Source organism: Rhamphochromis longiceps, linkage group LG3 (assembly GCF_057381845.1).
Source record: "Rhamphochromis longiceps isolate RC_006_pf linkage group LG3, R_longiceps_female_GT1.1, whole genome shotgun sequence".
In the NCBI taxonomy this organism is placed as follows: domain Eukaryota; kingdom Metazoa; phylum Chordata; class Actinopteri; order Cichliformes; family Cichlidae; genus Rhamphochromis; species Rhamphochromis longiceps.
The window spans coordinates 17284038-17302853 of record NC_140559.1 but is presented as its reverse complement, the minus strand read 5'-3'; the positions used below and the strand labels follow the sequence as shown (position 1 = coordinate 17302853).

General features: G+C 40.9%; 1 protein-coding gene across 3 annotated transcripts in view; it reads left to right on the top strand.

The window, feature by feature from the left end:
* LOC146673215 (Fc receptor-like protein 4) overlaps window positions 1-14741 on the top strand; it is a 93970-nt gene extending 79229 nt beyond the window's left edge. The window contains exons 8-10 of one of the 3 annotated variants that reach the window (XM_085401874.1): window positions 448-546; window positions 7310-7396; window positions 8535-14741. In XM_085401874.1, coding sequence (XP_085258000.1) covers window positions 448-546; window positions 7310-7396; window positions 8535-8578 — 230 coding nt within the window. In that variant the 3' untranslated portion in view covers window positions 8579-14741. Of the gene's footprint in view, window positions 1-447; window positions 547-1508; window positions 4080-7309; window positions 7397-8534 lie in introns of those variants that run through there. The other 2 variants (XM_085401876.1, XM_085401875.1) reach the window with 2 other exon arrangements.
* Window positions 14742-18816: the final 4075 nt, after the last annotated feature.

Here is an 18816-nt window from a genome sequence, read left to right as displayed (position 1 = left end):
GGAAGAAAAATGTAGAAATCATTTCTAAAAGCTGTAAACTCTGCACACAGACTATGAATCTCAATGAGATTCATTACAAATAAAATCCTGTTTAATAATGACAGTATTCTTTTTTTAAACCCTCTTGACTGCAGCATATTTCAGAATTACCTACATTTTTAGTTGCATCCAAATTAAATATTTTCTTTTCCATTTCAAATTGTAAATCTAACATTTTTGAAGTTAATAATTTGGTAGTTTTTGACCTCTTGATATGTTGAACCTTCATCCTTGTTGTTGAAAGCTCAGCTCAGTCACTTCCTCCTGTATCAGGTCTGTTTATGTTTTACAGCAGCAGCCATGTTTTCACTGACTCTAAATTCTACTTCTTAAACACTTTTCATCACCTTCTATATGATCAGCTGTTTTGCCTGTACTGATGCCCTTTGTGTGTGTTTGATTGTGCAGACAGTGATCTAGCTGCTGTTTACTCAGCAGTGAGAACTGAAGATGTCACTTATGGACCAATCATCATCAAAGATGAGAAGAAAAAATCAAAGATGAGAGGTACAGCTGCTCTTCTTTGTGTTCATCAATATTTACCTTTACCTACTGCAAGGCTTGGCTTTATTTTACAGTGGATATGATAAAAATACAAATAATATAAAAATATTTAAAAAAAGAGTTTTGTGATTATAACTACTGAGATCACAAAAAATGATTTGAAAACCTTTCCCATCTTTAATGCAATGAGTGAAAAACCTATACATTATGGTAAAAAATAAACAAATAAGTCTAGCAGGGCAAAAAATATAAATAAAATTTAACACATTATGAATATAAGGAAAAAGTACAGTAAGCTGGTTGCATTGGTGTGTACACCCTTAAACTAATACTTTGCTGAAGCACCGATTGACTTAATCACAGGATCCAGTCTTCTTGGGTAAACACCTGCTGAGAATTAAAGACACAATTATAGTCAATCAATCAAGTAACAGTGTGCTGTGCTAATAAGACTTTCCAGACAATTACTTGGCCATCAAAGGGATCTCATTGTTGAAAGGCTTTAGTTAGTTAAGGCGGAAACTGCTCAGTGATCCTGCTAAGACACCTGCAGCAACACTGAGGGAGCTGCTGGAATTTCTGGCAAGTACTGTTGTGTACTAAATGTAATAATCTATTTTCAATATGTCTGGACCAGGAGGGAATGATTGCAAGACAAAAGCTTTCTTTCCAAGCCTGGTTCAGGCATAAGCCTTCAGATGGCAGCAGGACTCGTGGTGCAGACAACAGACTCGAAGGAGTGCGTAAGAGTGTCGTAATACTAAAGATCTCAGGACAGTGCTGAGTGCAAGTGAGGCAGTGGATATATACAATAAGTTGGGTCATACAACACACTAGAATACAAAAGCACAGGTCTATTTACAGGGACAAAATTCAATGATTAAACAAAAAATAAAGCAGGACACGAGTTACACACTATGGGTTTTTGCACTGTGATGTATTCTACGGCTGTGACTATGATACAGGGACGAGGAGCTATGGAGAGCATACAGTGATGAACTCTGAGGCTATGAACTAAGACCCGTGACAAAACACAATGAAGAAGTACACGCTAAGGCAGGGCATTTGGGGAGGTGAATCCAGGAGCAGGGCACAATAAAGGGGTGGACAAAGGCATTCTGTAAGACTGCAACAGAGGAGAAGCGTGTCCGCGTGGGATTCCAATGATTGCCTGCACCGGTGAATTCTATGCAAATGATAACAACTTATATGCAAGCAGGAGGAGGTAATTTCCAGGGAGGTCTGGGTGAATAGTGGCAACTTTGATCCAATGGTGAGCAGGTAGGCAGACAGGAGAGCTGCACATCCACCCACCAGTCTGTCAAGCTAATCAAGTTTGCAGATGACACCACCGTTATTGGACTCATCTCTGACGGGGATGAGTCTGCCTACAGAGGGAGGTTGAACGTCTGGTGTCCTGGTGCAGCCACAACAACCTGGTGCTGAATGCCCAGAAGACAGTGGAGATTATTGTGGACTTCAGGAAGCACACAGCCCCACTCCCCCCCATCATCCTGACTGACAACCTCATCACCTCTGTGGACTCATTCCACTTCCTGGATACCACCATCACCCAGGACCTGAAGTGGGAGCCCACCATCACCTCCGTCATAAAGAAAGCCCAGCAGAGGATGTACTTCCTGAGGCAGCTGAAAAAATCCAACCTGCCAACACGGATGATGATGCAGTTCTACACTGCAATGATCGAGTCCATCCTCACCTCCTCCATCACCGTGTGGTACGCTGGAGCCACTATCAGGGACAAACAGAGACTGCAGCGTGTTGTGCGCTCTGCCAAGAAAGTGATTGGCTGCAGACTCCCATCTCTGCAGGACCTGTACACCTCCAGGACACTGGGGCGTGCAGCTCGGATCTCAGCTGACCCTTCTCACCCTGGACACAGTCTGTTTGACCTGCTCCCCTCAGGCAGGAGGCTCCGGTCCATTCGCACCTGAACCTCTCGCCATAAGAACAGTTTCTTCCCCTCTGCTGTTGGACACATGAACAATAACCGTATGACTGTTCCCACCACTAACACATGACCCTACGCTGTGTTCACTGCATCATTCCATGTTTGCACTGATCACCACCTGCACTCATGTATATATCTATCTACTTAGCACTTTTAATTTTAATTTTTATGTTTATTTAAGCGTTATCTGACAGTTGCTGATGCTTGATGAGCTGTCTTCCGCACCAGGGCACTTCCTTGTCATAGGTCACTCCATGTCCAAAACATCTGGGAGAGTGAACGTAAACACACACAGGGAGAGGGGAAAAGAAGGGAGATAACAAAACACCACCCACGGACAAGAAACATATTTACAGAGAAACACAAGTACTGGCTCCCTAGACGCAGGTAGTGACAAACAGTCAGCGTGTCTTATAAGACCACAGGAGATGGACCAGTCTATAAGGTACAGCCAGAGAGAGTTAGTAAAGTAATGCGGGTTCTTCATAGAAACCTGTAAGAGATTTATACAGTCTCTAGCTCAGGGAACTATTGCCATGTATGGTAAACTGGACTGAAACATAAGGCCATTTCTTTGCAGTTAGTATGGTGATACCTGAAGCTGTTCTAAGCTGTTGTGAAGAATAAACCTTCCTATTGTGAAACTGACATCAGCTCTACTAAACCCATCAAACTTTAATCACACCTCACAATCATAATTATGTTGTTATTATTATTTTATATATAAATATTTCTTGAAACAGCTGCTCTGTGAATGTTTTCTCAAACAAACAAGAAATGGTGATTGTTGGAGACTTTATCAGTCATGGATTAATACACATTTGTGCTTGTGGCAGCATTATGATGTTTGAGTCAGAAATGACTGTGTGTGTTCACATGGTGAAGAAGAAATAACTAAGCAGGACTATTTCAGACTTTAGTGATGTACTTTAGGAGGAATGAAATATCTCTTTATTTTGTCCAAATGTGAATGATCTGTATTTTCTTTGGGCTGCATAACAGCAGTGGGTCTGAGAGCTTCAGCTCAGCTACAGGTCCACTACATATTACAGGGCCACTGTGGTTCAGGGGGTTGGGACGCTCATCTGTAACTGGAAGGTTGCCGGTTTGATCCCCCAGCTCTCTCTGTCCTGGTCGTTGTGTCCTTGGGCAAGACACTTCACCCTACTGCCTACTGATGTAATAATGCAATCTAATATTATTATATCACTGGGATCTCAGGTGTGTTGTGACTTTAGCAGTACTGAGCAGCAAATAACAATAAACTTATATAACCCATTTAGGTCTAATATCTAAGATTAGTACGCACAAGTTCTCAGCATATATGAGACATAAAGACACAGGTTGAATAAAACAAGTACAATTATAGACTTTGACTGTTCTGCATATAAAACCACAGGAGCGACATCCTGTTGTTAACTGTAGTCAGTCCGACGTGGGTGAGCGTTCTTGTTGTGAGAACATGTTTGTCTTGTGCCCTGTGGTCAAAGGTGTCAGTCTGTTTAACTGAAGATGGCAGCTTTGTGGTTGTACACACATCTTTTACACAGAAAGCCCCCCCCCCCCCCCCCCCCCCCATTTCTTTGTATACAGGTACTGTTTTAGAACTGAGGTGTTAGGATGAGAAAAAAACAGTCTAAAGCTGCTGCAGTCTATAATAGGCATCACTTAATGCTGCATGCCTAGTATTGCAGAGAATATCCAGGACTACAATGTTGGTAATTGTAATATTTTAGTTTTCTTCAGCATTACTTTAAAAGTGCAACTGGCTACCCAATTTAAAAGGATAAGTTATGCTAAGATCTTGATATAATAGATTTATTTCACTGAAAAAATAATCAGATTTGATTGAATATAATTACACTTTTGTGTTAACTGCATCACAACTATATTTAAACTACAAGTAGATGTGGTACAGACTTAATCATTTGCATTATTTCTGTCCTGGGTTTTGAGCAATTAATGATACAAGGAAAAAAAAGATCACAAAAACCACACATTCATTTAATTAAATTTTATTTATACAGCACCAGATCACAACAAAGGTAGATCTAGATTGTGAGGTGATCTATATAAAGTATATCCTATAGAGCCTATAATACATACAGAGAAAAACAATCACTTGAACCTCATGAGCAAGAACTTGGTGACAGTGGGAAAAAAACTCCCTATTAACAGGAAGAAATCTCCAGTAGTAACAAGCCCAGGGAAGTTGGCCATGAGCGTACTTAATGCATCATGGGAATCCCCAAACAGCCTATAGACAGAAAAGACATCAGGGGCCCGTTCTTCGTACGTTGCTTACTACATCCAAGATCAAATGACACATCCAAGACCAAATCATCGCGCCAACTCTGAGCTCGCTAATCCGGTTCTCCGAACACACCTGCTGTTGACGATTAATACAGCTGGATGAAGTAATGTGAGATCACTGGGTGTCGTAAAAGAGGCTACGCATCGAGAGTAGAAACATTGATCGGCAACCCTCTGATTGGTCGGCGAAAATGTCGAAGGAGCGCGCTCGGTATTTTCCGGCAGCAGAGCAAGAACTCTTGAGTGAGGGATTTCAGGAGTTTCAGAGTTTAATTAAAACGCAAGGGAACACTGCAAAGGCTGCAAAAGCAAGGAGAGAGGGCTGGCAGAAAGTTGCTGACAAATTAAACTCGTAAGTAATTTAATAATAACAATAATAATGGAGTGGATTTATATAGCGCTTTTCAAGGCACCCAAAGCGCATGAAAATGCCACTATTCAGTCACTCTCACATTCACACACTGGTGGAGGCAGCTACGGTTGTAGCCACAGCTGCCCTGGGACAGACTGACAGAAGCGAGGCTGCCATATCGCGCCATCGGCCCCTCTGGCCAACACCAGTAGGCGGTAGGGTAGATTTATTATATTACACTATATTATCCAATATTATATTACATTATATTATATTATGTTATATTATATCCCCTTTCACATTAGAGCCACAACAGGACCCACAAGAACATGGGAACAAGTAAAAGTGAAATATAAGAATATTCTACAGAATGGTAATATTTATCTCTTATATTGCTTTTCGTCTCTTGAAAAGAGACCCTGAAATAATCTGTTTGTTTGTTCATAACAGCAACCAAGAAAAGGGCAGAGCAAAAAAAAGACAGGTGGTGGTCCTGCACCCTCTCGTCAACAAGTTGGTTAAGTGAATAATACCCTCACGGGAAAATCGATATCTCTCTATGAGCACACTGTCGCGCTGAGCTAAAGGATCCTGTCTGTCCCGCAATATACGCTGAATTCTGAGGACTCTCCTTATCAATCTTGCACCTTCCGCAATGGGTGGCTCGGGTATACGGACAGGACATGGCTGCGACAGGCTTCCCAAATCCACCTTCGCTTTTATAGCCGTGGTCTCTCATCTTGATTACACGAAGTAATTTACTATTACTACTCTGAAATATGAATTACATCTGTAATGATCACATACATGTAATAGAATGTTAATAGTACATTTCCCTTTTTTAGGAAATGACCTGTATGTATCTGTGTGACATCAATAAAAGGATCAAGTGCTGCATTATCTTTAGTTACATTGATGTTATTTATTTATGGTGAAACAGTGGTGGAATATCGCTGTTGCTTTCGTATAAATGACGCGGACATACCTGCGTGGCCGCGATCTAATCCTGTTTACATAAAGTAAACCTGCTGCCGAGCAGGTTTACGCTTACGGCTCTGTTGCTATGGCAGCAAGTCCCGGATGAGCTTCGGGGAACCGAACGATCCAAGATCACGCGAAATCGTCAACAATCAAATCCAGCTAACCTACTTAGCGAGGTACGAAGAACGGGCCCCAGGAACCAGAAGTGTTTATTCATTCAAGCTAACATAATCAGCTGAAATCAGCTGTGGCTGGCTTCAGTGGTGGGATGACACCCAAAACATTCTCAAAGAGATACCACAGTATTTCTTCATTGACTGGCCAGAAAAACTTGTTGATCCCAATTTTGTGTATGCAACAGACCTCAGCAAGTGTTTCACTTGTATCTGTGATGACACCTGGGTAGAGGTCACTACCACACTTTACCACACACCATTCATCAACAACTTCAGGACTTTGCTACTGAATTTCTGTGGCTGTGGGTGCTGTCTGTTGATGATTGAATGTGAAATGCTTTGCATTAAAGCACTGACAGGTCAAAATTTGATTTATTGTGCAGCTGATATCCCTGTATGTCAGTTCTCCCTAGGTAAGGGTCACTGCCTGATGTATCCTTATAGTAGATCGAATTGATGGCACATCTTGGAGACCTTCTGAAGTGTTTTCTCTACTGCTTCATCACTGACAAAAAACAACTTGATTACTGTTTCTGTCTTTTGCCAGTAAACGGTAAACAGTTGTGCAGGAATCCATTTGCTGACCACACAAATGGAGATCAACAGGTTTTCGGGAGTTTTGTCGTTAACTTTGTTTTCCTGGGTCTTTTCCTGTGTTGTAGTTGTGTGTCTTATTTTAAAAGAAATATTTATGTGTTACCATAGCGACCAGGGAGCATTAAGTGGCAGAGAGGAGAATGTTACTGTCAATGTTGTTGATGCATTTCAGGAAGAAACACATTTGCACAGTGAATTCACATTTATTATTAAATTTACCAAATACTACAGTTTTTGTCTTGGTTGTTTCATTTTATTTTGTTGTATTTATCCACGACACCTTAAAGGCCGATCTGTGAAAATATCGTCGGACATTAAACCGGTCCGTGGCACACAAAAGGTTGGGGATCACTGCAGTGGGATTTTATTGTGCAGACAGTGATCCAGCTGCTGTCTATTCAGCAGTGAGAACTGATGAATTCAGTTATGGACAAATAACCATCAGACCAAACAAGACCAGAGGTACAGCTACTCTTTAACTTTAACGTTGGACAGAGATGAGCTTTATGCTTACTTCGTTTCCAGCCAGCCAGTACGCTAAGCTAATGTAATGTTTCTTCTACCATCTTAGCTTAGCATAATAAACTAAATACACAAGCTGCATACACACTGGACAGGTCACCAGTCTGTCGCAGGGCTAACACAGAGAACCAGACAACCATTTACAACCACAGTCAAACCTATGGACAATTTAGAATCATCAGTTAACCAAATCCCCAACAACAGTATTTTTTTGGACTATAGGAGGAAGTACCTGGAGAGAACCCATGCAAACACAAGGTTCCTTTTTTTAAGACCCTTCACAGTAGTACTTCACAAACACTGTGTACTACTTACTTATGTTAATTTTGAAATGGTAGTGTTGCCAGAGAGACAGAAAATGTTACTGTACAGTCCATAAATGCCTCATAGGCCCATAAAACACGAGTCAATCTAGCAAAAATGTCACTAAGCCATCTCACCAAAAACTCAGTTAATGCCTCCAACCTAACATATCAGTCACCTCAGTTTCTGAAGATTAACTCTAGTTTATTTAGTGAAGCTATGTGAAATATTGGGCAGCACAGTGGTACAGTGTTGCATCAATGCAAAAAGGTTGTGAGTTCGAGTCCACCACCTGGCCGGAGCCTTTCTATGTGGAGTTTAGACTTCATGTTCTACCTTTGTTTGCGTGAGTTCTCTATGGCTTGAATATGCGTGAAAACAGTTGTCTGTCTCTCTGTGTTAGCCCTGCGACAGACTAGTGACCTCTACAGGGTGCACGCTGCCTCTCACCTTATGGTGGGACATATGGGCTCCAGCCCTCCCACAACTCTGAAAAAAATATTAGTGTGAAAACATTTGTATGTACTGTAGTTTGTCTGATTACAACCGAATGGGGTAGGTTGGATTTTTTGATATACTTTACTAGCTTTTTCATGAACGTCTTAAAAAGTGTGAGCAGTATGGAAGCTCTGTGATTTGTATCTGAGCTGGTTCCCAGTAAAGTCTGAACTGGGACTGTGTGTGATGCAGAGAGGTGGAGATTGAAGGTCTTGATTGAACTACAAAGCTTGTAATCATGTGTCCTGTTGTTTGAACTGTGTGTGTTTGTGTTCAGACTTTAAACCAGAGCCAGACGTCGTCTACTCTTCACTGAAGTAGTCCACCAGTCCAGCTGCTGCTCTCTAACTGGTCCCCCCAGTACCTCAGACCAGAGTACATCCACATGTTACAGATTTTTACATGTCTTATGTCTTTCTATCACCAAATTAGATTCATATAGTTCACAAAAAAGTGATGAAAATATTTTTAAATGTGTATTATACAGGTATATAGACACACACCTCTATAATGAAATTGTCCTCTTGTTTTGTGTCCTCAGTAAAATTACTCTTTGTTTGTCAAATGCTGATCAACAGTTTAGTTTCCCTGTAAGATTAACAAACATTAGCCTCATCTGTTTCTCTCGTGTGGTTCTGTGGGTTTCACAAAGGTGTCACAGATAAAATCTGACTTGTTCTGGTCTGGTTGTGGCTAACTGATGCACATGTTTTTTCACTGAAGAAAACAAAGAATAAATATTAAACCACAGCCTAAAAAAAGCCAGAGCATCAATCAGTGTCTTTAAACCTTCATTGCAGGATGTTTGTGTTTGAGACTAAAGAGTTTAAGCTGTTTGTCACCCAAAAAACAACTGGTAGCTGCTGACATGGCGAATAGTTGAATTTTAGTAACTTTTTTAATTTTTTTTCTTACAAAAAATAAAAATAAAGATAATTCTGTTAGTTGTTAAATTGAATCTTTTTTTATTAAAGCAATATGGCAACTTGGGCACAGGGAATAAACAACTTTTTAAACTAAAATAACAGTGGCATTTTACAGTTGTGCTTTATGAAATTACATAAACAAGGAGGTGATAAACCTATGGCAAGAACAGGTGACCACTGTTCTTGAATAGTTGACTTTTTCACAAAGCTTTGTATTTTAATTATTTCTCCTCCCCTTTGGACACATTCATAGTGTCTTTTGCAGCAGTTTAAGAAGAAAACATAACTGAAGTGTCTGATAAAACAAAATTTCATGAACATGTGACTCTGGCTCGCATCTCCTGCACCAGCTCAGAGCTCCTGTTAAACCTTTAAAGTTTGAAATGGCCACAAGTCAAAATTAAAATCTGCTGCGCTCTACTGGTAAAACTGGAAGTTACAGTGTAATGGCTGCCTCATGACTGACAATAGTTTAACACTTTATTGTCAAGTCAATTAGTTTTAGTTAAAGACTCCTCTTGGTGAGTGAAATTCACTAATGTCAAAGATCAAACCCTTAGTATTCACTAACTGAACTATTTTATATTCTCTGTCCAGGTGGTTACTCCACAGGCTGATGAAATTTTAATGCAGTGTTTGGATGCCGGTTTTCATGATAATTTTTGCTGTGCTATAAATGGTTTCTCCTTAAAGGAGTTCAGTGACATTGATCCTCCTCCAGGAAGCTGTCCAATTCTGCTTATAGATGAGAATTTTTACTTAAACATTAACAAAGACTGTGACCTTTTTGCCAGATTTATCAACAGCTTTATCAGCATCATGGATTCTTTTTGTTTTACCCAGCATTTGTCACACATAACAAAGGACACACATTGGATGTTGGTTTTATTTTTGATTTGAATGTTCACTGTTTGCTCCTAGAACATTATTATTGTTAATTTTCTGATGTCTTCTCCATGGAGCAATGATAGTATTCCCCTTTGAACATTTTAAAATGTCTTGATGCATGCTCAACCATCCGGGTAAGTAAATCTCCAAAACCTCCAAAAGTTGATTCGGTTCATCTGGACGTAGCGTTTTGCTGGAGAAACGTTTCATCACTCATCCAAGTGACTTCTTCAGTCTCAGCTGACTGCAGGTTCCCCCAATCTTATAAATAATGAGAATTTGCATAATTAAAATTAAGGAACTGACCTCCCAGCCCATTGTTCCTCAGTGAGCTGGTTTCAGTCATTATGCAAATGATGGGTACAATGAAGTGGACATGCCCATTCCTGTTGCTGTTTATAGAATGAGAGAAGTGCCTGTTCTCTGTCCTTCTCAGAGTCCTCAGCTCTTTTTAGTGAGCTGAGCCGAAAGAGCCAGTTCTCTAAAAAGAGCTGGAAATTCCATCACTAGTACGAATCACTGACTCACTCACCCCCTCCCTCCTGGCTCACAGCTTCTTCTTCTTCTTGGTTGGCAACCAATGTTAAGGCGCATTACCGCCCCCTGGCTCACAGCTCAGTGGACATTTAGATGAGAAAATATATATGTAACACATTTAAGGAAAATACTAATAAAATAAAATAAAAATAAATAAATGTCCCGTTTAGAATTTTTTTTTGCACTTTTTTGCTCTATTTTCTTTTACAATCATTCATCTTAGCAGCAGGATTTGCATTAAAAGAGAAACAAATTAAGTTTGAGTGAAAATATACATTTTTGCACTCTCTGGTCAACTGACTCAGTGACTCAAATGACTCAAGAAACCGGATTCACTTTGGTGAGTGACTCATTAAAACTCGATTCAGTAAAAAGAATCGAATTTACCATCACTACTCGCAGCGCAGGCTCGCCGCTGCTAAAACTAAACAGAGCTCCCTGAAAGGCACAGCCAATCACATTGGCCGTATTTGTCACATGACGTAGGACTCCAGTAAAGAACGTAATTTAACTCTTTCTGCACCGCTGGGTGAATGACACATTGACAGACCGTTTTTTTCTTTCTATCGGGTTTGTTTTTCTTTACTTGAAGAGATCAAATTATTGGTGGGGACATGTTCCTTCCGTCCATGCCAAATCTACGCCCTTGATTTAATTGTTTAATTATGGCAGTCCATACGCGTCTCCAGCGGATTCTGGAATACCAGAAAATACAAGTTTATCTCGTATGCCAGGAGCGAGATCAATAACTCTTTTATTTTTTTATTTTCTCTATTTAGCTGGGTAACATTTTCAGTGAGACATTTGACCGACTCCCTTAGCGTGGCATTTTTCAGCAGCGAGCGTTTCCACTTTCTGCTGGCTGAACTCCAGGGATGCTCGCAAGGATTTAAATTCCCGCTGTAGAGTCTCCACCAAGGACATCGAAACTGGAAAATCGTTTGTTGATTGACTCTAGGATGTCTGCAATATCTTTGTGGGCTGGCGATGTTGTGCTGGGGGAGTCTGCCAGGCGACATCTTTTCAATGACGGCGTCTCAGTTTTGCCCGGGGAAGACTCTGACCCTTCGACATTACGAGATCCTGGAAGCACCGATCCATGTAATCTTGGAGATCCTCCTCCCCGTTGTTCTCCAGGGTGTTGGAGATGATTTAGACAAATATTGTTAGTTATAAGACAATTCATAAGTGTATTTGATAAAATTGAAGCTTAAAGAAATTTGTTCAGTTCTAAGCTACCATTCGCTTTAATCAAAAATCGCCAAATCTCTGGCGTCAGACGTCAGTTAGAACATGAGTTGCTTACCTTGTCCGTCACTTCCGTGTCATGTATGCGCCTCCCACTGTGAACCTGAATTGAATATTCAGAAGAAAATGAATGGATAGACTGACATTTGTTTAAATACTTCAAGAAATCTGAGCTGTTCGTGTGTCCTTGGATTTTGTGGTAATAATATTAGAGCTAGCAATCTTTCTTACAGAATCTCTACTGTGAGTCATGTTACCTGAGATTACTCCTATGTTTACCTGAAGGCCTGGACAAATGTGCTGTGTGAAGGATGTAAATCAAACCAGATCTTAGCCATTTACAGTTAAGCAATATATTCATATTTAATTGAAATACGAACCAATGTTTTTTTGATTGCTGATTCCAATATGGAAATCCTGTTTGGCTTTTTGTCATTTTAATTCTCTTTTCAGTTTGCCAGAACAGTTCTCCACAGTCACTGTCCACATGGGTCAGTGGGGCCAAGAAGCACTCTGCTAATGTGTGGACTCAGACCAACAACATCCAACAACACCCAGACAGCATTTTCTATCTCCCAGCTTTTTCCCAGTTTTTTGTTTGTCTTTGACTGGACAGTCAGATGTTTGTTGAGGCTGGAGGAACAGCCTCACGCTTGCAGAGGTAAGTCAGTTTGCAGAGATCCTGTTAGGTGCAAACATGCGACCATGCTGGAATTAGTCCACGAGAGACTGCAGAACACAACACAACAGCCACTCAAGAGCCATTTTACTTGCAAGGGGAGACTGCGCTCAGAGGCTAACGCAAGCACACCTGTGACCAGCTCCAAACTTCAGTCGTTGACCCAGCGTTTTGTGTTTTATGATTATTTTCCTCTGTTCTAGTTATTCTGATTTTGGTATTCTGTGGCTGTGTCCCAATTCAGGTTCTGCACGCTTGAAGTACGCACACTACGCGTACTACGTACGGTGCGTACTATAAGTACGAGAAGTGCGGAAGTGAGAGGCTTGTGAAATGGGACGATCTAGCCTTCGTCGCGCTGTTCAGGTTGCCTAGCAACCATGATACTAATCGCGAGAAACGTTACATACAGCTTTGTTTGACAGAAATGAAGGAGAAAAATGTTTTGTTGGTCATTCATTTTTGTTCTGACATCACTTTGATTAGTTGAGTATCTGAGGCTGAGACCACAGGACTGTGAAACATGATTGTTGGGCTTCATTTCTGTGCTGAACAGTCATTTACGATTAGTTAGTAAATAACAATTAGCTAATGTTGTTCATGAGACTAAAATCATCTCACTGTGGTAATGTAAATATAATATGGCCAATATTATAGTATTGTCAGATTATTATGATATATATATATATATATGTGTGTGTGTGTGTGTGTGTGTGTGTGTGTGTGTGTGTGTGTGTGTAAAGGCTTTACAACCAAGTTAACGCTGAAAGTACAAACATCACTAATGTCACACAACTTTGTCGACATGTGGCCAACAGCAATGTTTTAATGTTCTTTGTTATTAAATATTCGCACATAAATAAGTGACATCATATTCAGTATTTACTTTTGACAGTTCACTCTTCGGCCGCTCCCTTCCGCCGTGTTTTGCGTCAAAATTATCCACACCCACTGCTGCGCTATGAATTGTGGGATATATGGGACCACGAAGCGTGCACTGGACCACGCTTGATATTTGGGGAAATCGACGGCGCATTTGGAGTACACTTTGGATTGGGACAGCCGTCGTCACATGACGGTGACGTAATCGCACGTAAAATGCGTACTTCAAGCGTGCAGACCCTGAATTGGGACACAGCCTGTGTCCTCCCCCCTTGTGTCCGGTTCATGTTCTAGATTTCCTGTTTTATTCTGAAGGTCTGTGTCTGTCATTGTGTTCAGCTTGTGTCCTCCAGTCATCATGTGTATTCGGATCAGCTGTTCGTCCCTCCTGTGTGTGATTACCCGATTACCTTGTGTGTGTGTGTATATATAGTGGGTGTCAGTCTGTGTTCGTTGTCAGCTCGTTTGCGTTCATCTGTGTATCTCTGCGTTTTTGGTATCCTCCGTCAGTCACTCTGTCACTCTCTGCCTTTCACCCCATGTCCTGAGAATTTCTAGTTGCTCTTTAGTTTTCCCAGTTTAGGTTTCCGTTAGTATTGCTCATGATTCATGGCCGTCCGACTGCGGTCTGGAGTGTGGAGCCTCCCTGCTGCTACGGAGTCGGGGTGGTCTGCCTCTCCCCACCGCAGGGAAAAGGGTAACACCACCTGGGTCTGGGTGCAGTTCCCCCCTCCAGGGGCAAGGGTACCTAGACCCGGTTTGTAGAGTACGCTTGGGGAGTGTGATCGTGTGTACAGCGTCTCTTTATGTCTGTCTCCACGTTGGTTGAGTGTGGAGTGAGTGCATATGAGAGCATGAGGGGGGGAATGGATGTTTGTATCTGTGTGTGCCTGTAATTTTGTGTCTATATGTCAGGTTGGGTATCAGACACCACCTCTCTGGGGACACCTCAGGCCCTCCAAGGTTTGGAGGCCTATCTCCACCCACCACCACTTCCCCTGCCGGTGGCGGACTCCCTCAGGTGTCGGTGCGTTGGTGGTTCTTTGTGTCTGGGGGTGGGCGCCCAGGTACACACCGGCTCACTCCTTGGCGGCCGCTTATCGGGGCCTGGAACCTGGGGCTCGCTCGGACCACTTCGGAGGTGGGGTGCCCCCGGCCTCTCGGCCTGGGGCTCGGTCACTCAGGCACAGCTGGCTGCCGGCGGAGCTCACGGGCGCGTCACTGCAACTCCCCCTGGCTTCTGCTCCGCGGCTGCTGAGTGAGCCCTCATCTGGGACTCTCCTCAGCTCTTGCTGGGACAGTGGCGCGGCTGCCCCTCTGTTGGTCTTCCTTGGTCTCTTGTGTTCTGGGGGCCTCTGGATGTCTGGAGTTTTGATCTCCTCCATACCTGCTTCATACCCTGGAGAACGGGGCTGTGGCTCCCCCACACTCCCTAGCAGATCGTTACATGGAGAAACCTTTGGAATACAAGCACGCTGATCCACACAGGTATGCACACGGGTGTTCACTGCTCGTAGACTTAAATTACACCTTTCTTGGCTACTACTTCGAAGCACATCTGTCCTGCGTGCTGCACAACAACATTGAATATTTAGTATATACTGCTGTTTACACTTAGCTAGATTAATGCGATGGTGTTGTGTTTAGTATGTTGCTTTGTTTTTTTTGTCTTCTATTCTTCTCTCAACAGGTGATCCAGGAGATTTTTATTTTTTTTCTCCCCCCCTTTCTCACTGTCCCTCTCCCCTTCTGTTTTTCCTTTCCTTCCTCTTTCTTTCTCCCTTTCCTATCCCTCACTCATGTCTGTCCCGTCTGTAACATCTGAAAATAAAATATAATAAATAATAAAAACAAAGATCGACCAAATGGACCAATACGGCAATGCCACGAAGATCCATTTGGCAAAGTAAATCCATTGGGTATCCTTGTTGGTCTTCAGACAACAATTCTGATGGCTAAAGAACCAAATGGGACAGGCAAAAAAAAAAAAAAAAAAAAAAAAGTATTGCTCATGATTCGTTGTCTGTTCCTGCCACTGTCACCTGTCACAGGGCCTTGTTGTGTGTACCTCACAAGTCAAATTATACATTGTGATGGAGCAGTAACAATACACACTCAAGAGACACAGTTTGATTTTTCTAACACAGAGTTTGTATGAAGTTCACTTTATCAGCTGAAAACATTAAAGCCAGAACTTACAACATCAAAAACTTTTTACTTCATGTACAGGGTTTCCAAAAAAGTTTTATTTCAGGTATATAAACCATCACATTTGATTCAACTAAAACAAATAATTACATTGATTCTTGTAAAGTTTTTCCAAGAAAGTTTTATTTGATGTAATGTGTTTCCAAAATTATTTTATTTGATGTAATGAAACCAATAGATTTGAACGGGGTAAAACAAATAACGCGATTGATTCTTGCAATGCTTTTCCAAGAAAGTTTTATTTGATGTAACGGGTTTCCAAAAAAGTTTTATTTCAGGTATATAAACCAATACATTTGTTTGTAAAAACAAATAATTACATTGATACTTGTAAAGAGTTTCCAAAAAGGTTTTGACTGGCAACAACGCTCACTTGCTAAATCCAACAGAACACCACTGGGACCTTATGTTTCACTCCATCTGACCGTGCAGGAGCTCAGTGTTGGGTATGGTAAATGGTCTGTTTCATATTCAGTGCTTTTAGACTCTTCCTGGTTGTTGATGTTTGTTTCTAAAGATGTTGTTGATGAGACTTTGCAGAAAGCAGCTTCACCTCTGATCACACACACACTCAACTCCACTCACTCATCTGGAGGATCAACACTCAGGCTAATGATGCTGATGTGGTTATTGCTCTGGGGATCTAGCAGGTGAGCTAAATCATGTGTAACATGTGAATTTCCCGAGTGTGGCATTAATAAAGTCTGTGTCTATGCCAAACCTGAAGTTTAAATTCCTTTTTAAATTTACCAACATTTCTGATTTGCAGTTAAGACTGTGACATGTTTTCACCATTTGAAAGCCAGAATAGTGATCACTCTTGAAGCCTGGTTGCTGCAGAATACTAGGACTACTAGCACTAGTTCTGGTACTACTGCTACTGCACAAAGCATATTGTTCAGGAATTTCACAAATTTGTTTAAGTCTAATGTGTTGGCTTACAGGTAAACTTGTTTTGCAGGTGGATAGGATAAAAACTTCCAGCATCACATAATGTTTTCCGATCAGTAGGTTTGGAGTAAAAAAGAACTGGACATATATTTGTCTTTTTGGGGCTACTTTTATGTCAAGAAAGTTAACTTTTTTAGAACTGTGATCAAGGATAACACATAAACCCTTGAAAATGTGAATGTAAAAATTGTACAAACTCCAGAAAAGTGGCAACTGATGTGGCAAAAGTGCAGACAATGTTTTACTTACGTAGAAGTACAGCTGTTAGTGTCAAAAACATCTCGAGTAAAAAGTTTGATAAAGTATCGGGTCAGAAATGTGCTCAAAGTGAGAAAGTCAAAGTAGTAACCTAACTGAACCTTGTGCTATAATAAAAAAAATGAAATAATATTAGTAGAGGAGGCTACAAACTTAGTGTGGTCGTAAAAGGCACAAAGGCCTCAGAGGCACATTTGGCAGCAAGGGTTAGAGCTCAGACATCTGGAGCCTGGAGGTTGGGGGGGCTAACAACACTGACTGGTAAAAAAAAGTCTAACATCTAGGTGTTACATGGTGTTGCAGGTGATAAAGATCCATAAACTACTTCCATTTGTTTAGAGGTGATTGCCAGTTTTGGTTGGGATTTTTAGAGATACAGAGATCCTGTTCTGCTTTACTTAAAAAAAAAAAGGATTTTCAGAGCTGTTGATATATGAATCAGTGCTCATAGAAAAATGGATCAACCCTGTTTTGACAGTGTGAGTGTTACATTGTGACAGTTTCCATAAAAGCCTGCAGATTCTCTGAACAGGTAGCCATGAAGCAACCATATTTTTCTTAAGAATAATTCAACTTAATATTATTTGTATGGCCATATCACGACTACAGAATAGCCTTAAACCAATTTTGGAGTAAACAGAACTGGATATATAGTTGCTTTTTTGGGTTACTTTGAAGTGAAGAAAGTTAACTTGTTTAGAACTGTGATCAAGGATAACACGTAAAACGTTGAACGTTTCAATATAAAAACTGCACAAACTCCAGAAAAGTGGCAACTGAGGTGGCAAAAGTGCAGGCAATTTTTACTTACGTAGAAGTACAGCTGCTAGTGTCAAAAACACTCGAGTAAAGGTTTGACAAAGTATTGGGTCAGAAATGTGCTCAAATTGAGGAAGTCAAAGTAGTAACCTAACTGAACCTTGTGCTATAATAAAACATAAAATAATATTAGTAGATAGGACTACAAACTTAGTCTGGTGTTAAAGACACAGAGGCCTCAGAGGGACATTTGGCAGCCAGGGTTAGAGCTCAGACACCTGGAGCCTGGGGGTTGGGGCTAACAACACTGACTGGTAAAAGAATCTAACATCCAAGTGTTACATGGTGTTGCAGGTGACAAAAAGCCATAAACCACTGTTTAGAGGTTGTTGTGGAAGTTTTCCATTTAATAAAGCCTGCAGACAAGTGATGAGCGGTAGCTAACATTCTTTAATCAAGACAACTTTCTTACCAGACCCCCACCATCTGTCTAACTGTTTGAATGGAGTATGAGGCAGACATGCTAAAACAGTGACCTAAAAGCATTACCAATAAACAAAGTGATCAATAGATAAATGAAAGAAATTCCTCTACAAGGTGATTGCCAGTTTTGTTGGGATTTTTAGAGACACAGAGAGTAACAGAGAGCCTGTCCTGCATGACTTTAAAAAAAATAAAGGGGGGTTTCAGAGCTGTTGATATACGCAGCAGTGTTCATAGAAACATTAATCAACCCTGTTTTTGGCATTGAGTGTTACATTTGTGACAGTTTCAATGAAGCCTGCAAATTATTGCATTTATACTGGAGAGCAAAGAAAAATTAAATGCTACTTGTACTATGGAAAATCAGTTTCATAAAAGCTACATAAACAGAGCTGAAGAAGACTGTGCTTGTAAAACTAGCGGTAACGTCTAAGAACTATAAGACAGACTGTTTCTGCTATCGAAACAATTTGTGTTATTAATCCTGAATGATTCATGGTGACAACATCATAAGAAGAAGGTCATTTTACTCCACACACACACACACACACACACACACACACACAAACACACACTTGGAAAATCACATAGTTTGACCATAAAAATTCCCAGAATAATTAGTATTTGAGATTGCTGAAGCAACATCACTAAAGAAAAATATCCTTGCATGTCACTTTGCTTTCATTTGAAAATCTAAAGGTTTTTTTTTTATGTAAAACATAAAAACAACAAAAACTTTA